The 27,354-nt window shown below is 38.8% G+C and overlaps 1 protein-coding gene across 7 annotated transcripts in view; it reads left to right on the top strand.

Annotated features, from left to right (window-relative positions):
• The first annotated feature begins 4,608 nt into the window (after positions 1-4,608).
• LOC124773611 (WD repeat domain phosphoinositide-interacting protein 2) overlaps positions 4,609-27,354 on the top strand; it is a 76,138-nt gene continuing 53,392 nt past the window's right edge. For 3 of the 7 annotated variants that reach the window (XM_047249417.1, XM_047249418.1, XM_047249416.1), the window contains exons 1-3: positions 4,609-4,827; positions 5,344-5,426; positions 16,559-16,725. In XM_047249417.1, the coding sequence (XP_047105373.1) occupies positions 4,691-4,827; positions 5,344-5,426; positions 16,559-16,725 (387 nt within the window). In that variant the 5' untranslated portion in view covers positions 4,609-4,690. The remainder of the gene's footprint in view (positions 4,828-5,343; positions 5,427-16,558; positions 16,726-27,354) is intronic. The other 4 variants (XM_047249422.1, XM_047249419.1, XM_047249421.1 and 1 more) reach the window with 2 other exon arrangements.

The following is a 27,354-nucleotide window of genomic DNA, read 5'->3' as shown; positions in this document are numbered from 1 at the left end:
AGGTGGTGTTACGTGTTGTGTTAGCAGCGTTATGCTTCTGTCCACAAATCAGCGCGGATTTAAAAAACATCGTTCGTACGAAATTCAGCTTGCCTATTTCTCACATCATATTCTGCGAACCATGGATGAAGGGCAAGAGGCAGATTCCATATTCCTAGATTTCCAGAAAGCGTTTGACACGGTACCCCACTGCATATTGTTGACGAAGATACAAGGATACGGAATAGGAAACCAGACATGTGAGTGGCTCGAGGTTCAAAATGGCTCTGAGCACTATGGGACACCTTCTGAGGTCATCAGTCCCCTAGAACCTAGAACTACTTAAACCTAACAAACCTAAGGACATCCCAAACATCCGTGCCCGAGGCAGGATTCGAACCTGCGACCGTAGCGATCGCGCGGCTCCAGACTGTAGCGCCTAGAGCCGCTCGGCCACTTCAGCCGGCAGTGGCTCGAGGACTTCTTATGTAATACACTATTGGCCATTAAAATTGCTACACCAAGAAGAAATGCAGATGATAAACGCTTATTCATTGGACAAATATATTATACTAGAACTGACATGTGATTACATTTTCACGCAATTTGGGTGCATAGATCCTGAGAAATCAGTACCCAGAACAACCACCTCTGGCCATAATAACGGCCTTAATACGCCTGGGCATTGAGTCAAACAGAGCTTGGATGGCGTGTACAGGTACAGCAGCCCATGCAGCTTCAACACGATACCACAGTTCATCAAGAGTAGTGACTGGCGTATTGTGACGAGCCAGTTGCTCGGTCACCATTGACCAGACGTTTTCAATTGGTGAGAGATCTGGAGAATGTGCTGGCCAGGGCAGCAGTCGAACATTTTATGTATCCAGAAGGGCCCGCACAGGACGTGCAACATGCGGTCGTGCATTATCCTGCTGAAATGTAGGGTTTCGCAGGGATCGAAGGAAGGGTAGACCCACGGGTCATAACACATCTGAAATGTAACGTCCACTGTTCAGAGTACCGTCAATGCGAACAAGAGGTGACCGAGACGTGTAACCAATGGCACCCCATACCATCGCGCCGGGTGATACGCCAGTATGGCGATGACGAATACACGCTTCCAATGTGCGTTCACCGCGATGTCGTCAAACACGGATGCCACCATCATGATGCTGTAAACAGAACCTGGCTTCATCCGAAAAAATGACGTTTTACCATTCGTGCACCCAGGTTCTTCGTTGAGTACACCATCGCAGGCGCTCCTGTCTGTAATGCAGCGTCAAGGGTAACCGCAGCCATGGTCTCCGAGCTGTAGTCCGTGCTGCTGCAAACGTCGTCGAACTGTTCGTGCAGATGGTTGTTGTCTTGCAGACGTCCCCAACTGTTGACTCAGGGATCGAGACGTGGCTGCACGATCCGTTTCAGCCATGCGAATAAGATGCCTGTCATCTCGACTGGTAGTGATACGAGGTCGTTGGGATCCAGCACGGCGTTCTATATTACCCTCCTGAACCCACAGATTCCATATTGTGCTAACAGTCATTGGATCTCGCCCAACGCGAGCAGCGATGTCCCGATACGATAAACCGCAATCGCGATAGGCTACAATCCGACCTTTATCAAAGTCGGAAACTTCATGGTACGCATTTCTCCTACTTATACGAGGCATCACAACAACGTTTCACCAGGCAACGCTGGTCAACTGCTGTTTGTGTATGAGAAATCGGTTGGAAACTTTCCTCATGTCAGCACATTATAGGTGTCGCCACCGGGGCCAACCTTGTGTGAATGCTCTGAAAAGCTAATCATTTGCATATCACAGCATCTACTTCCTGTCGGTTAAATTTCCCGTCTGTAGCACGTCATCTTAGAGGTGTAGCAACTTTAATGGCCAGTAGTGTAGAACCCAGCGCCTTGTCCTCGAAGCGAGTGTTCATTAGAAACAGGGTTATCGTCGTGAGTGTCCCAGGGGAGTGTGACAGGACCAGTCTTATTTTCTATATGCGTAAATGATCTGACGGACACGGTGAGCAGCAATCTGCTTTCATTTTGCTGGTTATGCTGTGGAGTACGGGTGGGTGCCGTCGTTGAGTGACAATAGGAGAATACAAGACGACACAGACAAAACTTTTAGTAGGTGTGATGAATGACAGCTTGCTCTAAATGTAGAAAAACATTAGTTAATGTAGGTGAATGGGAAAAACAGTCCCATAATGTTCGAATACACCGTCGAAAAAGTTCAAAGAAAGGCAGCACATTTTGTATTATCGCGAAATATGGGAGAGAGTGTCACAGAAATGATACAGGATTTGGGATGGACATCATTAAAAGAAAGGCGTTTTTCGTTGTGACGGAACCTTTTCACGAAATTCCATCACCAACTTTCTCCTCTGAATGCGAAAATATTTTGTTGACACCATCTTACATAGTGAGGAACGATGACAAAGATAAAATAAGGGAAATCAGAGCTCGTACGGAAAGATATAGGTGTTCATTCTTCCCGCGCGCTATAAGAGATTGGAAAAATAGAGAATTGTGAAGGTGGTTCGATGAACCCTCTGCCAGGCACTTAAATGTGATTTGCAGAGTATCCATGTAGATGTAAATGAGTAGTAAACTGCTTGGCACAGTCACATCAGTTAAATATTTAGGCATAACATTGCGGGCCAGTATGAAATGGAACGAGCACGTTAGGATTGCTCTGGGGATGTATTCTTTACTACTCTTGGAGTGTTTGGGATACCCAGCAGCTCGAATTAAAGGAAGATGTCGAAGCAATTCAGAGGCATGCTGCTAGATTTGTTACCCTGCCGGTAACGAGTGTTGCGGAGATGTTTTGTGAACTGAAGAAGAAATCTCTGAAGGGAAGAAGGCGTTCTTTTCACGGAACGCTATCAAGAAACTTTACATGTGAAGCTGACTGCAGAACATTTCGCGTACAGTTCGCGTAAGGACCACGAAGATAAGATAAGGTAAACTATGGCTCGTACGGAGGTACATAGGTTGTAATTTTTCCCTCGCTCTGCTTGCGAGTGGAACGGAAAGGAGTAGGAAATTTGTGGTAAGGACTATGGGACCAAACTGCTGGGCTTTCGCACTACTTAATCTAACTAACGCTAAGTGCAACACACACACCCATACCCGAGGGACGACTCGAACCTCCGACGGGGGGGCCGCGCATACCGTGACAAGACGCCCAAGACTGCACGGCTACACCGCACGGCGAGTGGAACGGGAAGGGAAATGATAGTAGTGGTACAAGGTAATCTCCGCCATTCACCACGCGATGGCTTGTGAAATGTGTATGTAGATGTATATTTTTTAAGGGGTGACTGATTTTTTTCACCGATGTGCTTACATTCTGTATATCTTGTTCATATTATCGTACAAAATGATGACAATATGAATAAATATTATCATTATTATTAACTAAAATGTGTCGGAAGCAATGCGTCGCTTTCGTCGTAGGAAATTCATGTAAATAATTGTTGGAAAAGTGTGATTCTTCGTGATATTTAAAAATGTCAGAGTGTTTGTCATTCAGCACTAATTCATAAAGAAGCTTCCCAACAAAAATTAAGTCTGAATATTTTTTTGCGGGCGCTACAATATAGTAAGTCTTGGTGGTGACAAGGGTCGAGCTACTGCGGATGCGAATACAAGAGCGCCAGAAATATTCGACACAGGACGAGGCAGGGTGCTCAGAAAGGCCACCATGAACCGTGAGCATTCAGACTCAAGGCACTCAGCACAGGTAGACGGATCAGGCGCTAACGACCCAACGTTCAAAGCGCCGTATAGCAAGGTCGTCTACAGCAGACAAAGCGTTAAGCAGCCAGCTACTACTGTCTGAGTGTATCCTGCTTCCAGTATACCAACTCCATTGTAATTCGTGCGGCTTTTACGAAACCTTTTCGTAGTGTTAGTTCGTATCCACTTAAACAATGCTTTGGAATTCGTGCATCTGAACATGTTACACACCTCCATAACAGGCAGGTACCAGTGATATACATTTACTTTATAATTTGTGTATTTCCGCAGCGGGAGACAAAGGGTGGTAGGGCGATTATTAAAAGGCCGTTAATTAAGAAAGCGATAACTTAAGTCGTAAAAACTAAGTGAGGATATGTACAGCTCCAAAACTTAAACTGGTTGTTTCCTAAAAAAGAAGGACCATAATGTGTTTCAATTAAAATGTTCGAAGGGTCACACTGCGCGTCGTCGAAATTCGTATGCACTAGAGACAATAGGAGAACATCAACACAAGATTGCAAATGTAAGGAGCTAAGCTTCATATAAATAAATAAATGAAGAATCAGACATAGGTGGCACAATAGGTTCGCTTTTTAATTTTTGACGCACAGGAGATATGAACGAACTAATTTAATAATGTACGCTATAACATAGAATAGGATGTTGGGTCGTTAGGTGCGATTCCTACTCCTTTGCAGTACAAAATGTACAGTAACCCATGTTTAATCTTTCATATGTTGGTCGAAAATGTACTAAAACGGTTTAAACACTGCTCACTGTGCGCGCTTGCGCACTTTTACTGCCCCCGCCACTTGGTGCATTTCATGGACAATGTTGGATGCCCTGCTTCGCGTCATTTGTTGCTCAATGGTAAACAACTGCGCGGAGCCATTGTCAGCTGTTCGTTGTAGTCGATATGGAGTGATCAGACCAAGGTCGTTAATTTTACGCAATATTTATGCAAAATTTTGCTAAGAACGTGGATGTTTTGACGCAAGGCTTAAAAGCTGGCATATCAGGACTAATGAACCTCGCAAGCCAAGGAAGTGATCCTAATAGTGGGGTTTTCTTTGTTAATTTTAACCAAGACTGCACGTAAGTAATCAGTTACACTTCTGTCACTTAACGATATTTGGTTACGACAATTTTTGTCAAAGGCGTAATGCTGTGAAACGTTTTGTATATTCAGGACGAGATTTGTGTAGGAGACACCAAGTGCCTGTGTAAGACTGCAGCATTAACTACTAAACAGGAACTTGTGAAATTGGCGTTGACGTTTATTTTTGTTACTGTTTGCATCTGATTATTCGTATGCTGCTTTGTTATTACAAGTATGGTTTGTTTTCCGTAAAAAAAAAAAAAAAAAAAAAAAAAAAAGAACGATTGGTCTTGCCCATGTTACATTCTAGTGAAAGTGAAAACATTAGAAGTAGGACAGTTGTGCAAACTGAACAAAGGGAAAAGGGATGACATCATATTTATGTTGCAATTCATTAGTGACTATTATCAATAAGGTTCATTGAATTTTACGTCAAGGGTCATCATCTACTACATGTTATTGTTTTCATGTACTAGGGTTTCACAAAATAACTGTGAACACTTCTTTTCTAGGTCTCTAGCTGTTGGAACAAAAACTGGTTATCGCCTATTTTCTCTCAATTCGGTTGATCACTTAGAGCAGATATATGAAAATGGTAAGCAATCCAGTTCTTATTAATGTGTTTGAGCCCAGGATATAACTATGTTGGAAAACTTAACACTGTTACATTTCTCATTATGGATTCATTGCATCAGAAGTTCTCAAATTTGATACATTGTAGACAAAAAACAAGACACTGGAACTAACCAATGACAAGCCTCACAACTCTGTAGACTAACTTGGAAACATGAAACTGAATGTATTAGAATAGATTAATTATTCATACCATAGACCCTCAAAAGAGGGGATCCTCTGAGGTGTGAAACATGTCAGAGAAACACATTACAAAAATGTAATTAGAAAAACTTGAGTTTCATTACTTTTAATGATCCTCAGTCAATAAATATTAAAATTATGTACATGAATTAAAATTAAATTTCTAATATTTACAGGTTTAATACTTACATCTGCTTTCATTAAATCCATCATTCACACAGTAGCTAGTTACTTGGCTATTACAACCAAGTATTGTCAAAAATTAAAGTAAATTATTCATGTCAATGATCCTCAGTTAAGAACAGTCAAATTATGTACAAGATTTAAAATTAAACTTGCCCTATTTACAGACTTAAGACTTAACTCTGCTTTCCATACATCCATCATTCACACAGTAGGTAGTTAATTGGCTATTACAACCAATTATTGTCAAAAATTAAAGTATAATAAATTTTCAATAAAATGGTCTACTGCACTTGTTGAGAAATTCTTGGATGGAATAGGAGTTTGCCACTGAAAATTCTTTTAAATTATGTTTAAATTGTGCCTAGTCAGAAACTAAACTCTTAGTAGTTGCTGGTAATTTATAGAAAATATGCGTTGCTGAATACTGGACTCCTTTCTGGGCAAGAGAAAGTGATTTTAAATCTTTATGTATATTGTTCTTATTCCTAGTATTGATAATGTGTACTAAGCAGTTAGTTGGAAAAATTATTTACAACAAACTTCATTAAGGAATAAACATACTGAGAAGTAGTGGTTAGTATGCCCAATTCTTTGAATAGGTTTCTACATGATGTTCTTGGGTTTACACTACACATTACTCTTATTATATGCTTCTGTTTGTGGAGTTACCCCAAAATATGATACCATATGACATAATAGAGTAAAAATAAGCAAAATATGCCAGTTTTTTATATTTATATCTCATATGTCTGACATCATTCGCATTGCAAACACAGGCTTGTTTAGGTGCTTTAGCAGTTCGTTAGTATGTCTCTCCCAACTAAATTTATTATTAAGTTGTAATCCCGAGAATTTTACACTCTCAACTTCTCCTACCTCCATGTCGTCATATTTTATACACACACTAGAAGGAAATCTCTTGGAAGTTCTGAACTGCATATAGTGGGTCTTTTCAAAGTTTAATGACAGTGAATTGGCTATGAACCACTTATTATTTTTAGTAAAAATTTGATTAGCTGCTCTTTCTAAATTTATATTTGATTTACTGTTTATTGCAATGTTTGTATCATCTCCAAATAAGACAAACTTGGCATCTGGTAATATAACAGATGACAGGTCATAGATATGCACAAGGAAAAGTACTTGGCCTAGTATGAAACCTTGGGGAACACCACATGTAATTTCTTCCCAGACAGATGATGTCTGATTGCCTACTGCTGAAGTGTTACATAATGACACCTTTGTTTTCTATTAGTAAGATATGACTGAAACCACTTTGCAGCACTACCAGTGATGCCATAATATTTTAATTTACTTAAAAGAATGCTGTGATTCACACAGTCAAAAGTCTTTGACCGGTCACAGAATATGCCAGTTGCCTCTAATTTGTTGTCTAATGAATTAAGGACATTTTCACTGTAAGTGTGAATAGCCTTCTCAATATCAGAACCCTGAAGAAACCCAAATTGTGACTTTGACAGTATGTTATTTTCACTAAGGTGCTTAAGTAGACACTTGAACATAACCTCTCAAAGATTTTTGAAAAAGCTGGCAAAAGTGAGATCGGTCGGTAATTTGACGGCATTTCTTTGTCCCCTTTCTTGTGGAGAGGCATAACTTCAGCATATTTAAGCCAGTCCGGAAATGTTCCTGTGATAAATGATTGAGTACACAAATAACTTGAGATATGACAAAGCTCACATGAACACACTTTTATTAATTTTGTTGATATGTTATCATAACCACTAGAATGCTTTGATTTCAAGTACTTTATGATGGATTCTGTTTCTGTGGGTGAAGTAAGTGTCAATTCCATTTTATTGAGTTTGCTTGTGTGCACTGGTCTCAGATATTCCATTGCATTATTTACTGAACCTGACAACCCCATGCCAACAGTAACAGAGACAAAATACTTGTTTAAATAGTTTGCAACACAACATGCATTTGTTACCAGGGTTTCATATGTTTTTAGAGCTATTTGTTCCTCTTCATTTCCGGTCCTATCTGTCTCTGACTTAACTATATCCCATATTGTTTTTATTTTATTGCTGGATGTATTTATCTTCTTCTCATAATGCAGGTATTTATATTTCTATATAACCTTCTTCAATATTTTGGAAATACGGAAGCGTTCGATCCCACCCGTCTGCTTTGACCCATGACGTCACAAATATAGCGGAAACGACCATAAACCACGATTCCAATATGGCGCATATAAAGTGGTTACGTACACGTTATGAGGACGAAAATAAATCGAAAAACAAACACACACACGTTCCACAAAAAGCCTAATGACACTAACGGGACAAGCGCGGGAAATAGGGGGTTTTTGAATGGGGACAAACTAAATATAAACAAAAAAACAAAGATGAGGTGACTTACCGAACAAAAGCGCTGGCAGGTCGATAGACACACAAACAAACACAAACATACACACAAAATTCAAGCTTTCGCAACAAACTGTTGCCTCATCAGGAAAGAGGGAAGGAGAGGGGAAGACGAAAGGAAGTGGGTTTTAAAGGAGAGGGTAAGGAGTCATTCCAATCCCGGGAGCGGAAAGACTTACCCTAGGGGGAAAAAAGGGCAGGTATACACTCGCACACACGCACATATCCATCCACACATACAGACACAAGCAAGTCTTTCCGCTCCCGGGATTGGAATGACTCCTTACCCTCTCCTTTAAAACCCACTTCCTTTCGTCTTCCCCTCTCCTTCCCTCTTTCCTGATGAGGCAACAGTTTGTTGCGAAAGCTTGAATTTTGTGTGTATGTTTGTGTTTGTTTGGGTGTCTATCGACCTGCCAGCGCTTTTGTTCGGTAAGTCACCTCATCTTTGTTTTTTTATATATAATTTTTCCCACGTGGAATGTTTCCTTCCATTATATAAATATAAACAAATTTAGACACCCACCCCCACACAAAACCACACAAGATGACGAAAAAAAACCGACATTACAAAACTCCCCAAATACCACTAAACACAATATCATCTGGAATCGGACACTTCCTTTGACCTATATAGCTCAAAAACATCTCCCGATACCAATACCAACATTCACATCCACACCTTGGGATCGAACACTTCCCTTGACCTGTTATCCTTACGACATCTCCACATACAGCCGTCCCTGGTCCGAGACGCCAGAACTTTAAGTAAGCTTCATTTCTTCACAACATACTGAACACTTCACGACTTCATCCAAAAATCCAAATAATTGAAGAAATTTTATTAGAGACAACACACTGTCCCCCATCATAGCCGACAACCGAAAACTGTTGACCTTGTCAGTCATATCCATACCTACCAAAGACATAAAAAAAGCAATTTACCAAAATACACACACGACGCCACACTCGCAAACTAAACCAAAGACACCACCTAACACACCACCAGAGAGCACCACCGACCACATCAAAACGACACCTACAAACACGCCACTCTCCAAACTAAATTCCGCGCAGTCGTGACGTCACACACCACAACAGCCTTACGTCACGGGTCAAAGCCGACGGTTGGGATTGGACACTTCGGTTGACCCAATATTTTGCAGTAATAGTTTTAGAGTATTTATTTAAAATTCACAGTTGTGCATCATTATCTGGTTGTTGTTATCATGACTCTTTGTTGAGTAATATACAACTATTGAAAGTAACATTGTGTCAGAATGATATATGAAGAATATTCTTTTTGGCAGTGAAACTGTGCAGTATTTTTCAGAGGGCACATGCCTTTATGACCAGTCTACAAATGTGAATTTCTGCACCAATGTTGGGACTGAAATCTTCTAAGTTGAGAAAACAGACCATTGCAATATTTCATGAGTGGCAACGTCGTTGTGTAGTAGAGCTCGTGTTATGTTGGAAGTGACAGGCAACATTAAGAAAAGTAGAAATTTTTATTTTATGTTTTGATTGTCATTTTTGTGTTTCATGTTCCTCGTATTGTCATTTAAAAGCTTAGCTCAGTATTTTTGCTCTTTTCTTGTATGATGTATTTATTGCTTTATCTCATGCCAAAAATTGGTTTTGCAGTATCATCTGTAACCCTAGATTCATTACAAGTATCTGATCAGGTATTAAGGACTGCTACTTCAGATAACTTTCTTTTTTTTTTTTTTAAATATAGATGTTGAACCTGTGTGGCTTGGGGACTATGTGGGTAAGTGTCAGACTAAATCGAAAAGTCTGGTTTTCGATTCCTGGTTGGCCTTTTTTTTTGCAGTTAACAAGACTTTTGCCACTGGAATTGTCTTCTTATGTCCCAACATATTTTGAATCCCAAGAACAACTTTATGTTGATCCCCATAACATCTGAGTGGCACAGTTCTTTGGTTGACGGAAGGCAGGTCATACCACTTCCATCAGGACTGGAGAGTAAAACATTTTGATGATGCCATTCTTCATGTTGGTGAGGGTTTTACGTATGTTTAAGCTGACAAGGGTTGCATAATATTTTGAAGATGCTTCAAAAGTGCTGGGGACATTCTTTTGAATGAGTATATGCGTTAATGCACTTTTTCTCCCTGTTACTGGTATATGAGGTAGGTAGCCCGGCAATATTTCTTTAACATTTAATTTACCATCTGTTAAATAGTGATATTTTCATGTTGCAGTATCTTGTGTGATAAACATAGTGTTAAAATTTACAAAATGACTGCAAAGTAAATCATGGAAAATGAACCAGTAAAAAAAAATCTGGATTTGGTGTACTAAGCTAACATTCACACATAACCATAAACTATATTGTGTAACCAGAGGAGGTGTTGCATAATTTTTTTTGTCAACTTATTTTATGAGACTCATTCATAACCAGTTTAGTACAAGTAGTGTAGTTAGCCAGTCACTTCTATTTCACTGATTGATTGATTGATTCATTCGTTCATCATTCTCCATAGATCCTACTGAGAAAATATGACATTATTAACAATAAACAATCAGTACGCTACTCAATGCTATATGTGCTCATGCTGCTTAAATTTAATTTAATAAATTAGAAAGAAACCTACTATTACTCTCCTGTATTAAATCAAATAAGTTCTGTTCATATACTTTTGGCAAATAAATATTTGAGTACATCAATATTTTTCAAATAAAATGGTTACCTATGTATACTGATGCAATGCCAATGAGGTGCAAGCTGGTGCTATACAAGACTGACTTCACACCCGTTCTAATTTATGGCTCAGAGACTTGGACTATGACTAGAAGAGAGGAGAGTAGGATACAATTCAGTGAAATGAAGTTTCTGAGAAGTATGCTAGGGAAGACAGGAGAGGCAGTGAAAAATGAAGATGTTAGGAAGAAAACTGGAGTGGAGAAGTTGACTGAGAAAATTGAAAAGAATAGATTAAAATGGTTTGTGCATGTCAAGAGGATGGGAGAGGGATGAATACCAAGAATGATGGAGTTCAAGATTGAGGGCAAGAGGCCAAGAGGAAGACCGAGAACAAGATGGATTGATACAATAAAGATGAGTTTAAGGAGGAGAAACTTGCTATGGAACCACAGTGTGGAAGAAGAATGGTGAAGACAGAGTAAGCGGTGAAGTACCAACCCGACCAGATATTGGATAGAGGGGAAACGAAGATGATGATGAGTGGTGCAGAGTCTAGTTTACAGTACATGAATACTTGTCATACAGCTTTACAATGAACGCTGCTACTTACCTTGTTGCAAATTTTCAGTCTTTGAGTCTAGACAGTCAGATAATTTGTAAGAGCAATGACTGATGTAAGGGGGGGGGGGGTTAATTTTCTTTTGAAGTGCTAGGGATTCTCCATTTCTTGTTTTATGTTAGGCGGGAGCTTGTTGACTACGTTAACACCACAGTACATAACCCAGTCTGTACCCTAAACGCAAGGCCAATTCTGTGTGAAACATATTTCTGTGTTTTGTATTGTGATTGTTTAGCTCATAGTTCAGTTGAAACTAATTCTATCATCCACAAAAAAAGATAATATTTTTGAATAATAAATTTGTTAGAGAGTGAGTGTAAGAGTTCAAAGAGCTTTAATGAAGCTTCTACAAGATATTGAATAAAACAACAAATATACTTGTACTAGTTACTTGCTGTTTATTTCCACAGTGCATTTTGGAAGTTTAAACATCAATCAGGTGGATTTATGTGTGTTAATGTGGTATGTGTGTATTGTGTTATGACTTTGGAGTAACCTCTTGCACTGTCTCCAGTGATTGCTGGCTCCATTTTCTGTCATGTTACATCACATAAACCATCATACTTGTTGTGTTTCTTATGTGATGTACCATGCTAGAGAAATGAGCTTATGACCTCTGGAGACAGTGCCACAAGTTACTCCAGGCTCGTTACACAATACCCACATGCTGCTTTAATCCACTTAAGTCCACCGGATGATGGCGGTGGAAACCTTCAAAATACAATGAGGAAAAAAATAAAGTGTGACTGGTTACGTAAACTTATTGTTTTGTTCGATGTCAATAATAGTCATGGTTCATAGTAAAGCCTAACCAAAAGTGTTCACATTGAAAGTTCTCAAAGTTGTAAGATTATCTGCGTTTTGTGATATATAAAAGCAGAACAATTTAAGCATGAATTAGGGGAGAAAACCTCCTGCCACATACTACCTATTACCAATATTACCTATATTACCAATTAAAAACCATCTCAGGGGTTCCCCGGCCCACCTTCCTCGTACAACAACAGTGCTGGGAATTTGTAATGTTATTCATTATGGACACCTAGAGACGATATTGATCGTGTGGATACAGTTGTGTACGGTCTGGATTATCTCAGCCCTGCCAGTTGTCTCCAAAAAAGGGCAGAATGTGTGTGTGTGTGTGTGTGTGTGTGTGTGTGTGTGTGTTCACTTGAAGGAGTGTGCTATAAGGTAACAGGCTGAAAATTTATGTCTTAAAAGATGAGAAATTATGTTTGTGCACTTTCCTGCATAGAGAAACTGCAGGGACTATTGAAAATTAGAAACCATTTTGAATAAGGTTACCTGTGTGTAGTTGTACCTGAAGCAATCCAGGTGTGTTAGAGAAACTGTAAAATATACTCATCTAAACAACCAAGCAATAACAAACACTGAAATAAACTGCTAAAATAAAGTTTTGCTACACCTTGTGATATACATAGCTTGTAGTTTTTTTGCTTGGTAACATTTTTCTCAGTATTCTTTTGACCACAGGAAATCACTACATACAACCATCTACGTATAAGGGGCAAAAAGAATGTTTGCATTCTTGGTGCAGTTCAGTAGAGTGTACAGTCTTTTCGATATGCCTTGAAGATTCATGTCAGTGTTGACTATCTCAAAGTTGTCACTTTATGGAAAGGAGGGTTGTCAGCCCAACAGTTCCTAGCTCACTTCACATAGACGACATGACATCATTCAGACATTTGGCTCGTATTGAGAGAGACAAAATATTGACTGACTGCCCTGTAGTCATCACTTGCAGTCCCCAAGATCAGCTAATGACTGCTACATACAAATTATGGCTGGTAGGTATGCCAAGGAGAACACAACAGAAATATGTGGTGCCTTTTTTGGAGACTACTGGGAGGGCTGAGATGATCCAGACAGTACACAACTGTATCTACACGATCAGTATGGCCTCTAGGTGCCCAGCACTGTTGTTGTACGAGGATGGTGGGCCAGGGAACACCTGAGGTGGAACCTGGATCAGTGGTATCAGTTGTCTTTATAGATTAGTGCAGGATTTGTCTAAACCCTGATGATTGTTGTAAAAGTGTGGAGCCAGCCCCAGGTATCAAATGCATGTATCTGGTGTTGTTCCACAGGTTTAGTGAGGGGTTGGGTATGTGGTATTTTGGCTGGCATCCTGTCTGGTCTTTGGTTGCCTATCACTGCTTGTGAGGGTGATGTGAGGGCTGTGTAGATTTAGGACAGGATCCTCCAATCTGTTGTCTAGCTGGCCCACAAATCATCATTCCGGAAATGGGTCCATCTTTGAAGTCAGTAATGCATGAGCACACCATGCCCACCTCATGAATGCTTTCTTGCAGGAGACATGAGGCAAGAATCAAATGAATGGAATGACCAGTGGTATCTGCTGACATCAAACTGGTAGGGCATGCTTGGGACCAGCTGAAATTTGGAGTGCATCGTAGGAGGAACTCTCCTCTCGCACTGAATGACCTGAGGAAGGCCACTGTCAAAGAGCAGGACAGGCTTGAAGGGCAATGTAATGACCACATTGTGGCCAGTGTGCCAAGGAGGATTCAAGCATATTACAATACAGTGTATTAAGCAACACTGTATTGAATATTGCCAACAACAGATTATGATTTCACTGAAGTGCACTTTCAAACAGACTGGCTTTATTTTGGTTATTGTTATGCTTTTGTTTCATTATGAAGATTTTTTTCCCCCCTTCCATGAAGCTCATTCTTTCATTCTGTGCACCTCATGGACAAACACCAATGTGAAATTATATGTTTAGGTGGTGCAAAACTTATTTGAGCAATTTATATTAAGCATAGTGCATAGTGAGTATTTTAGCTGTGTGATCTTGTTATAAGTTGTTGTTTTGATTTTGCTCTGTGAGACGTATTAACAATGAAACATATACTTCACGAAGTATTCTTTGTGTGTTTTATAATGTAGCCAGTCATTATAGTAGGGTTAGATTTTGGAATTTTGCTATTACTGCCAGTATTGCAGAGTAGATTTAGCATACAGTTACACACTTGTGTGATTCTTATTTTAAAGAATGCTAATGTTAATCTCCACAGCATGTATTTGGAAATACAAATGTAAGCCATCTGACAATGTGCACTAGAAATAGCAATAGCCAAAAAAATTGCTTAAAGAAATCAAAGATTAAAATAGTAAAATATGTATTCACTACTCATTGAAAGTTATCTAAATGTCCATATAATTAGACTGAAAAATCTGCAAAAATAATTTAATTAATAGTAGTTAAATGAAGGTTAAAATTTAATGTTCCACTGGAATCATGTTAATTAGGGACAGATTATTAGTTGAGATTGGAATACGCCCTAGGAAAAATGTGGTCTTCTCCATGTTTAATCTTCTTGAAGACCCGAAACTGGATGGCTAGATGTTGATTAGATCCCCCCCACCCCTTCTTTCAAATAAGAACAAAGTGTCATAATTGCCGAGCCGACCAACTCAATACCTGTCACTTCAGGGTAGTCTTAACTTTACTGAAATGTACAAGAGGATGCTATAATGTAATGCCTTCAAATTAAAAAAAAAAATTAAGGTAAATGTTATTAGCATTCCACATCTTTATTCTTCATAACTATTTCTCTATCGTCCTGGTGACACACACATCTTTCCTAAGAAGAGACCAGTTTCTTGATATCACCACTGTAGAATGTTTGACTTTGTTGATGCAACACAAACAATGCCTCTGCTTGCACCACTTCAGCACTATCAAAATGATGTCATCATCAAAGGAGTTCTTCATGTTCTGGAAACAGCAGAAGCTTGGATGGGGCCAAGTCAAGACTGTATGGAGGATGAATGATGACAGTGAAAGCATTGGATCGTTGCAGATGTCGCAGTGTTCGTGTGTGGCCTGGCTTTGTCATGCTGAAGGAGATAGTGCTCCATGTGGAATGAACTCTTCGAATTTGAAACTTGATTGCTGTGTGCTGTTTCTCATGCACTGACATAGTTACGTTACACACTACCGTGTTACACAGTAATTCAGAGCCCTTTAGTGGCAGAGGGCTGCAAATGTGTAGACATGAAGAATAAAGATGTAGAATGTTAACACATTTTCTTATTTAGAAAAAGCATGAAGAGTTTTCACATAAGTTTGGAGGCATTATGTTTCAGCATGCCCTCTTAGTACGACTGTGACATCTGTGTTTGATATTTGTGATGAATTGAACACTAGGAATTAGGAAACCCAACTTACTGAAAGAAAAGACACCACAAGCATTTGACATGAATCAGAGAAACATTGAGAGTTGGGCAGCAGATCTGCTTAGTAGTCGATAAATTAGCTGACGCTCTACTGACTTATGGAGAATACATCAAGAGCAGCAGAACTCACCCAGAACTACAATTCAGTAACTACAAATCCACAGTTTTTCATTAAAAAAAGGATTTGACACTTACCTTTGTGGTCAATAACATTAAGATAAAGCACTGCCCACTATCTTCCGAGACCATAGTCACAAAATGAAGTACCTAAAGTGAATTATACACATCGTACTAGATGGACATTTCAAGGATGTGATATTACCTCGAGGCCATTTAGGCTGGTTTGAAGTCCCCTTGCTCCTCAATTGATTTGAACAACTTTGAGACTCCCACTGAAATGGTGTAAAGCTCGTATGTGGAAAAACTGCTTAGCAACCATATGAGATCTGATGCCCCCCCCTCTCCACACACACACACACACAAGATTACATTACGCATAGTCAACAGGAACCCTAATAGAGCACACTGGACTGTGGAATTGCTTAGTTTTCTATTACCATACACAATTGAGGTGTATATAGCAAACTTATGCTACCATAGATTTTAAGTAGTATGGTGCAGTGCTTTGTGGACCCAAAAGTTGACAACAGTGTGAAATAAAATGAAATGCTTTTGTTCATATTACTTAGTTCTGTAGTGAAAAAGTTGTGGTCAACAGTTTAGTTTTTTTTACCAACAGATATATCTTTCTTTTACGTCTTTTGTGTATGTTGTGCAAATGTTTTATTGTTTGATAATTATTGCTCCCCTTGTTGGAACAGATGCTGAAGACATTTGCATTGTTGAACGGCTCTTCAGTAGTAGCCTGGTTGCGGTTGTCAGCTTGTCGTCCCCCAGGAAGTTGAAAGTGTGCCATTTCAAGAAGGGAACTGAAATCTGCAACTACAGTTACTCAAATACCATTCTTGCAGTGAAGTTAAACCGCTCTGTAAGTATTCATTTAATGCACCCTGTGCCAACAAACCAGTATTATTCTGTTGCTTTAATAGCAACTTATTACTCTTCTTTTCCTGAACTCATAATTTAATAAGATGCTCAGGAGCCCTCTCATTGATGCTATATTTGTCACAGGAAGTACCAATCTGGTAACTGTTTTGATTTCCACGCTCTTCTTACATATATAATGACATTTCATTCACTAAGTGAGTGGATCCTACAGAGAAATGTATTATATAACTGTTAGATCTGGATTTATATCGTGTACGTAGAATTTTGAAAGGTCAGCCTAGGTCTTAAATTCCATGGGATTCTTTTGGAAGAAGTTGCAAGTAATTTGTGAATAGGATTGACAATGGAGATGTTAGGGCAAAAGCTATCTGCACCGTATGATGCGGCTATTCATATATGTAATTTGGAGATACGTGTAAGAAGATAAATAGAACAATGCATCAGCCATATTATTTGTCATTTCTAATATCCTGTCATTATTAACAAGTGCTTCACAAATAGTCATGTTTTTATGCACAAGTTCAAATCAGTTTCTAACTATGGGTTAACAATAGACATACCGAGCAAGGTGCCGCAATCATTAGCACACAGGACTTGCATTCAGGACAACATTTCAAATGCTCACCTGGATATCTAGATTTAGATTTTCTACAGTATTCCTGAATCACTCCAAGCAAATTGTAGGATGGTTCCTTTGAAAGGAGCATGGCCAATTTCCTCCCCCATCTATTCATAATCAGAGCTTGTGCTTCGTCTCTAATAACTTTCCTTCTGTTTTGAGCAATAGACACGTATGAAAGAATGGAGTGTGAAATCTGAGCTCTCAGAGTTCTGTGCAAGTTCTTGCCATGGTCTGTAGTTTGACAATATAACACATCCATGCTATATCTTTCTGACGTGATATCTTCTACCATGACAGAGGATCAATGTGTATTGTTTTATATTCTTAGCTCACATTTTGGATGTCTCTCTTGAAGGGGTCATCATGAAAGCAATGTAACAGATTGATTTGTTTACCAGTTGCCCTGTGCTTGAGGAAGGGCTCTGTTTATGCTTATAGCAGCAAGCAACAGTATCAATGTGGTGCTGAGTCCTTCACAACCATCAGGCTGCTGAGAATCAGTAATGTTTTATTCAAGTTCCTCATCTTTGTACTTGAGTGTGGCATTTGTAGCCACTTAGGATATACCTGGAAATAATGTCAAGACTTTCCTGAATTTCATGTCTCTCTTAACTAGGAAGAAGTAGTAACAGCTTTTAGAGGGCCCATTCACATTCACTGGAATAATCATTTGAAGGGGTGGAAGGCTGCCGATGGCGGGTGCTAGATTCTGTTGCACTGACAAAATAGAGTGAACAATATAAATAAAAATTGTGGATTATTTCTGTTGCAATCCTTCAAGAAACTCATTCAGTGGCCAGGCTCTTCATTAAGGCATGAATATGAACTGTAATGTTTTGGGTGTTAAATGATGTGTGGGGTGTACTTAAAGTTTTTATCACCTAAAAAAAGGTTACATAATTAAGTTTTTGTTTGTTTACAGGTACATGTATGCATTCCTGGCACACATTAAAATCCACATGCTGCTAAAAGAGCCAAAACAAAATAGTGCACACCATTGATAAAGTAGAGGTTGACTGTTTTCTTTTGGCTTGGCTCCTCTAAAAGCATGGTAGTGTGGCACAGAGATATCGATATGTATCAGGACTGCAAAATAATAATAATAATAATAATAATAATAATAATAATAATAATAAACCTCGTGGAGGCCTGGAAAAAGAATAGGCCTCCGGTATGTTCTGCCAGTCGTAAAAGGCGACGAAAAGAACAAACCACTAATAGGGCTAACCCACACGGAAAAGGATTTAAATCCAAATAGAGGTGTTTTGCAGGATATGCTTCCTGCAACCACTCTAGAAGGAAAACAAAGACAGAGGATGAGATGGTCAGATGAAGTTAACCGGCACCTCATGTTCTGTTATTACCAAGCAACAAACTTAGGAACCAACACAACTGGATACAGATCACAAGTATACACAAAATTTGTTACCAGATACCCAGAATTAAAATTTTTAACAGGACAACGACTAGCTGATCAGATCCGTGTAATAATAAAAAATAACAGGATACCCCAGTCAGAATTAGAAAACATCAAACAACGAGTACAACAAATACTGGAACAAAATAATGTGCAATCAGTAGAAGAAGAAAATACAGTAATGGACACAAACATCCCAGAGCAAACAAACAAAGAACACCACACATCAATTAAACAATCAGAGGAAAACAACATCTTAAGACGGCCACCAGAACAAGCACAAATAGAACATGAAGTGACACACATGTTAGATATAGAAGAAAAATTTCAGCTAATGTATATAGAATACAAAGACACAAATACAGACATTAGACCATTCTTGCATAGACCACCAAATAACCCACAAGTCGAAACAACAATAACAACTATCAACACAATCATACACAACAAAATAAATGAAAATACAACTATGGAAGAGTTACAACTACTGGTTTATGTAGGAGCACTCACTACACTAAATATACACACTAGGCAGAGATCAGAACAAACCAACACACAGAAGAAACCCACAAAATCAGCATGGCAACAAAGGCTACAGATCAGAATAGAAAAACTCAGAAAAGACATCGGACAGCTAACACAATTTATAAGAAATGAAATATCAGACAAAAAACGAAAAAGATTAGGTAAAATCTCACAACAAGAAGCGGTAGAGCAATTAGATGAAAAGAAGCAGAAATTACAAGCATTGGCCAAACGACATAGAAGATACAAAAAAAGTGAAAATAGAAGGAAACAAAACCAAACATTCAACACAAAGCAAAAGAAATTTTATCAGACAATAGATAACACACAAATTAAAATAGACAACCCACCAAACATAACAGACATGGAACACTTCTGGAGCAACATATGGTCAAACCCTGTACAACATAACAGGCATGCATGGTGGATACAAGCAGAAACAGACACGTACAAGATGATACCACAAATGCCCGAAGTGATAATTTTGCAACATGAAGTCACCCAAGCAATTAATTCTACTCACAATTGGGAAGCCCCTGGAAAAGATAAAATAGCAAACTTCTGGCTAAAGAAGTTCACCTCAACACATTCACATCTAACTAAATTATTTAACAGTTACATTGCAGACCCATACACATTCCCTGATACACTTACACATGGAATAACTTATCTGAAACCTAAAGATCAAGCAGACACAGCAAAACCAGCAAAATATCACCCCATAATATGCCTACGAACAATATACAAAATATTAACTTCAGTCATTACACAGAAATTAATGACACATACAACAAAGAACAAAATTATAAATGAAGAACAAAAAGGCTGTTGCAAAGGAGCACGAGGATGTAAAGAGCAACTGGTAATAGATGCAGAGGTGACATATCAAGCTAAAACTAAACAAAGGTCACTACAATGCACATACATTGATTACCAAAAAGCTTTTGATAGTGTACCCCACTCATGGTTACTACAAATATTGGAAATATACAAAGTAGATCCTAAATTGATACAGTTCCTAAACATAGTAATGAAAAACTGGAAAACCACACTTAATATCCAAACAAATTCAAATAATATCACATCACAGCCAATACAGATTAAGCGTGGAATATACCAAGGAGACTCATTAAGTCCTTTCTGGTTCTGCCTTGCTCTGAACCCACTATCCAACATATTAAATAATACAAATTATTGATACAATATTACTGGAACATACCCACACAAAATCACACAATTGCTATACATGGATGATCTAAAACTGCTGGCAGCAACAAAACAACAACTCAGTCAATTACTAAAGATAACAGAAGTATTCAGCAATGATATAAATATGGCTTTTGGAACAGACAAATGTAAGAAAAATAGTATAGTCAAGGGAAAACACACTAAACAAGAAGATTACATATTGGATAACCACAGCGACTGCATAGAAGCGATGGAAAAAACAGATGCCTGTAAATATCTAGGATACAGACAAAAAATAGGAATAGATAATACAAATATTAAAGAAGAACTAAAAGAAAAAATAGACAAAGACTAACAAAAATGCTGAAAACAGAACTGACAGCAAGAAACAAGACAAAAGCTATAAATACTTATGCTATACCAATATTGACCTACTCATTTGGAGTAGTGAAATGGAGTAACACAGACCTAGAAGCACTCAATACACTTACACGATCACAATGCCACAAATATAGAATACATCACATAAATTCAGCAACATAAATATTCACATTAAGCAGAAAGGAAGGAGGAACGGGATTTATCGACATAAAAAACCTACATTATGGATAGGTAGACAGTTTAAGAAAATTCTTTATAAAACGAGCAGAAACTAGCAAAATACACAAAGCAATCACTCATATAAATACATCGGCTACACCACTGCAATTTCATAACCACTTCTACAACCCTTTAGATCACATAACATCAACAGATACGAAGAAAGTAAATTGGAAAAAGAAAACACTACATGGCAAGCACCCGTATCATCTAACACAGCCACACATCGATCAAGACGCATCCAACACATGCCTAAGAAAAAGGAATATATACAGTGAGATGGAAGGATTCATGATTGCAATACAGGATCAAACAATAAACACCAGATATTACAGCAAGCATATTATTAAAGATCCCAATACCACAACAGATAAATGCAGACTTTGCAAACAACAAATAGAAACAGTAGACCACATCACAAGCAGATGTACAATACTAGCAAATACAGAATACCCCAGAAGACATGACAATGTAGCAAAAATAATACATCAACAGCTTGCCTTACAACATAAACTTATAAAACAACACGTTCCCACATACAAGTATGCACCACAAAATGTACTGGAGAATGATGAATATAAATTATACTGGAACAGAACCATTATAACAGATAAAACAACACCATATAACAAACCTGACATCATACTCACCAATAAAAAGAAGAAATTAACACAACTAATCGAAATATCCATACCCAATACAACAAATATACAAAAGAAAACAGGAGAATAAATTGAAAAATACATCCAACTGGCTGAGGAAATCAAGGACATATGGCATCAGGATAAAGTTGACATTATACCAATTATACTATCAGCTACAGGAGTCATACCACACAATATCCACCAGTACATCAACGCAATACAGCTACATCCAAACTTATATATACAACTACAGAAATCTGTAATTATTGATACATGTTCAATTATCCAAAAGTTCCTAAATGCAATGTAACATATACCGTACAGTTAAAAGGAAGTCACGCTTGATCAAGGTCTGCGTCACTTTCCATTTTTGACCAGACATAACGTCTGAGGAAAGAAAGAATAATAATAATAATAATAATAAATTATTATTGTTGTTGTTATCTAGCTTTATTTTTTGAGGTAATAGTTGAAACCTTATGACTACACCTCGTGTTTACAACATAAGGATAACTGGGGAAAATGTTGACCATTGCAGACCTTACTAATTGTAAAACGAGTCCGCAAAGTCATAATTCATTTTAAATAGTGTGATGTGGCAGCACAGCCTGGTAGTCTATGCATGTCTGGCAGCCTTTGGCTTGGTGTTCCATATCTCAATCAGTGTCCAGTGTGTATGGTGGTATGCTAGGTTTTCCCCCCGTGTCAGTCCTAGATGGCTCCAGTGGAGTAGGTCCATCATGGGTTTTTGCACTGTGCGGCAAATGACTATACAGAACTCATTTCTCTTAGTACTTAACAGAACGAAATTGTGCACTAGGGACAGGCGGTGGCAAATCACTAAAAACAAATACAGAAAGTACCAGACACAATGTGAAAGCCTTGTGCATCACCCATGCATGATATACCGTGAGAGTTGATGTGTAACATGCTCTTACCTAGATTATGGGCTAAGGTATTGAAGAAATAGGGAAATTCCCTAATGTATCATACATCCCTTAATATGTGTAGCTATTTCTTCACTGTTATTGAGTATTGAATCGAAGACTATCTGTAGAAGTGATAAAGTGTCCTCATTTTCATGGGGCGTTGTAGGTTTGGAGCTAAAGTGACAAACACACTTTGTTGTCCCGACATTTATAGTTATTGCACTGTTTTGTTGAGATTGTTACGTCTAGGTCATAATATGACCAAAAGTGACTTGTGGTGTATCAAAAATGGAAGAGCGTGCTACACGTGTAGGTATGGAATTAGTGCATCGTGCAAATAATGGCTAGTACATCATTCTCAACATGTGCACAGTTATTTTAGCGCTAGGTTAAGGTTTATGTACTGTATGTTACTAGCCGTTCCAGGCCATCGGGATTGTGCTGTGATACATGACACCCATTCCATATTGTGACATGTTTGCTGCCATTATCAGAGGCCAACTTGGAAAATAATTTGCCCAAAAGGATGCTGAGTGCAGTAGCCTCCTTAGTTTGGTATATACTCAGTCACATACTGGTTATCACTTGAGTAGAACATCTTCCTCAGTTGGTTGAGAGGGTGGCAAATAGTCGCTCCATGTGGAAGAAATCTCATATAATGTAAGGATCAGTCACCTGGAATAGTCAGATGGAAAAAAGTAAATAAACTGTTTCAGAAGTAATTGCCATAACTTTTCATACATTTATCCCATTGTGAGACAAGGTGGTCAATGCCTTCATGCAACAACTTTTGATGTTGCCTAAGGGACCATGATTGTACCGAGGTGTGCACCTCTTCGTCTGAAACTAGTTCACAGCCACAACTTTCTTTCATCAGGGCTCCAAAAATATGGAATGGGGAGAGATTGGGACTGTATACAGGAAGTGTAAGGGCTTCACGATGAAAGGTCTGCAGCATACTCGAAACAACCTTGGCAACATTTGGGCCTGCAGCATACTCGAAACAACCTTGGCAACAAGTCGACCTGCAGCGTTCTTGAAACAATCTCAGCCACATGTTGGCCTGCCCATATGCTGCCAAGGTTGCTTTGAGTACGTTGCATATGTTTTGCTGTGAAGCCCTTGCACATCCTCCATACAGTCTCACTCTCTCACCATGCAATTTCCATACTTTTGGAGTGCAGAAGAGAGCCATTTATGGCTGTTGACTTGCTTTAGAGAGAGAGATGCATGCCTGGACACAGTTGTGGTTCCATAGTCTGACCTGCCCTTTGCTCTGTTGACTACAGTAATTGTAATAATAAAGGAATTGGAAAACTTCACAAACTACTGATGTTGCATGTGTTTGTACACTAAATGCATATTAGTATGAGCAAGTGTAGGTAGAATAATCAAGGTTTGTCATTTCTGTTTAACTTCGTGCTCATTGAAATTATTTGGCTGTTTGACTAAGTGGTAGGTTCTCCTTCCTGTGAGACATAGTTGGGTTGCAACTTGAAAATGTGTGTGTTGAAATAATATTGTGATGCAGGCTTCTTTCTTCACAGCATTTTTTAAATTGATGTCAAACTTGTTTTAACTCCAGGTATCACCCACTGTAACTTTAGGACACTTTCAGTTTATAGGCTAAACATATGGCTCCATTGAGCACCCACAACAGACACCGTATTACGTGAAAATCCATAACCACACAACACACACTCCAACTACTTGTTGACGATTACAAAGACATATGAAATTCACATAAAAAGAGATGTATGTTAAGTCTTTATAATTGATGTTTCTTTAAACCAAAGAGATGGAGCCAATTGATGTTTCACAAACAAGAGCTTTTTTCCTATCCATTTTAACTTTTTGAATAATTATGGGAAGCAATAACTACGATTATACTACTGAAGTTAAATATTCATAACTTTTAATTGTGGTTTATCAGCTACTTTCATACTTCACAGAAAAAAGATGTGTGTTAAACATCTCCATTAGAGTAGGCAAGTGCAACATTTTTCCATGAAGTCATTGACCAATATGTTGTACAGTGGGATAAATGTATTAGCAGTTGTGGCAATTAGTTTGGACATAGTAAATGTATTAGCAGTTGTGGCAATTAGTTTGGACATAGTAAATAGTTTAATTACATTTTTTTTGACTGCTTAATTTTTGCTTGACTATCCCTTATAATGAATTTTTCCCTGTAAAGGCTTATAATTATTTGATTCTATGAGGCAGGTAGTTTATCAGTAGCCACAAAGTGGTGCCCTTTATAGCCAATGCCTTTTTTCCCCTTAAATGATCCATCTCTGTCTGAAAAGAGACATTTATGGTGGTTGCACCTAAGGCCAGCACCCTGAAGCATCTGGAATAATACACATAAATTTATTAAATGCTCTTTCCTTGTTGCCACTATAATAATAAAATAGTCCAAGAAATGAGTAATTTCTACAAAGTACCAGTTGCCCCTGTGGGCTCATGGTTCTTTTGTGAGTACATGCCTATCAAGCATAGGGGCCTGAGCCATTGCAGTAGTCTTTCCTTTTCTGTACTGCAATTTCTGCCGCTGTCCTATTCTCTTACTTGCAGTACACTTGGCAGCCACCTTAATAACTATCAGTTTTCTACCGGGGTCCTGCTTTGCATCATTACTGTTCCCCTTTATCCTCTTTCACACTTTTCTTCAACTTCTTGTTGATCACCATCATGATTTGACCTGCACTTTCCTACCAATTTTTCCAAACTGCTTGCTGCAGAAGGAACTGCACCCTATGTACCACACAGGTATCAGTCTGAGCATGGGCATCTGGGCACCCATCTCTTAGCAATTCACCATGAAAACCAGCATGGTAGCTCTATCTGCTCTTATACTGCACTTATCAGTACCACTGAGTTTAATTCCCCACGCCAAACCAGAGAAGCAACATCTTCCTCATGTGTCATCCAGTAAAAAGCACATTCTGGAGAATTCTCCTCTGAGACCGTATAGCTCTATATTGCAACACTGGGTAGTGTATAAAGGAGATGTAGGATGTAGGTCATAGGGTGAGGTTTCAAAGTGGTGAGTACATTGGACTCGTGTTCAGGAGGACAGTAGTTCAAATCTGTATCCAGCCACCCAGATGTATGTTTCCCATGATTTCCCTAAGCGCTAAAGCCAAAAGTTGGTATTGTTCCTTTGAAGGAACACAGCCAATTTCCTTCCTGGTCCTTGGAAACATTGAGCTTGTGCTACATCTCTAATGACATCAGTGTTGATGGGACATTATACCCTAATCTTCCTTCCTTTCTTTATTGTTTCTTTATGAAAAAAACGTCTCACTAGACTTGAAAGCTTCAAAAGACAAAAGGGAAAACAAGAAATCTTAAGGTAAGGGCAATTCCATTGACTTCTTTGGCACCGGAAGCCACTCACTGTCTGACTCTGAACCCATTTTCATAGATACCGTATCATATCAACTGGTGATTCTAGGGCCTCACCTAATACTTCGAAATCTTCCCTTCTCCCCAGGGCTCCCACAGAGTTATTGTGTAATGGAACTTTATCGGCTATTACCACCATCTCTCTGAACTGCAACATTTATTTTCAGCCTGTTTGGCAGTCTGCCTAGCTATACAAAAAACATTGTTCTGTGGGGGGTCACTAGTCTACTCAAAAACATTACTGTGCCTACTGTAGAAACTGTGCCAGCCATGGGAAGGCATTAAGAGGAGTCTTTACAATTGTTCACATGGATGTTTGTAATGAATGGGTGCCTCTTCATACAGCTTTAGAAGAAATAGCTGTGCAGGCTCCTATGACAACTGTTGACACCCGGTGAATATTTATTTACCTCCTGACTGAGAAATAATGTGTCTGTACATGATCAACTTCATGCAGAAGTTCCTGTGGTTTTATCTTCTGCTCAGAGACACCAATGAGCTGAAGCCCAGATGGAGAAGCAAAGGCTGTATGGAAATGATTGTCTAATAGAACAACTACTTTCTGATTTCAACATGTTACCTAAAAGTGAATCCCCTACCCACTTTAGTGCATTTCACAACTGCTTCCTGGCCACAGGCCTCAAGATTTGCTCTTCCAGTTTTATTACTTTGCTAGAATGATGCATGTACAACAATATAGGTAACTGTGGCTACTTTATGATGATGCTGATGCTTCTGGGGCACTATCAATCAGACCACCCACCATGCAGGACACTTTGGAGCATGAAATGGCTGAGATGTACCTCCAACATAACTTTCACAGTGTCCTATTCAGGAATCATCAACATTGTTCACAGAGACATATCTGCTGACATCATTTATATTGCTCAAATGGCAGCCCCCTCTCCAGTGACAGGTGCTATGGGGGTCTGTAGAAATTGTGGTGACAATTTGGAACTGTGGAAGAACTTCTGTATGATACAAGCATCATCCTCAACTGCCAACTTCATAAACTTTACTATCTGTGCATGGTTGTGAGACAGTAACTTAACCTCAGTTGCTAAGCCAAGCAAAACCCAACTTCCATTGACAGCTACAGACAACGAGTCTTCCTAACTTACTTGAGACGGTGGTTGCTTATTGATTGGTGCTGAGCCATTTGATCATGACCCCTGTTGTCCACGTATCATTGAGGATTTTGGGGTGATTGGCGTTTGTAAATGGCAGTCCCACAGGCTTTTGCCAAGCTCCAGCACTATATCTTGACCAAGCT

Source organism: Schistocerca piceifrons, chromosome 2 (genome assembly GCF_021461385.2).
Source record: "Schistocerca piceifrons isolate TAMUIC-IGC-003096 chromosome 2, iqSchPice1.1, whole genome shotgun sequence".
NCBI lineage: Eukaryota > Metazoa > Arthropoda > Insecta > Orthoptera > Acrididae > Schistocerca > Schistocerca piceifrons.
Note: the sequence above shows the minus strand (reverse complement) of the source record. Positions and strands in the feature narration are given on the sequence as shown.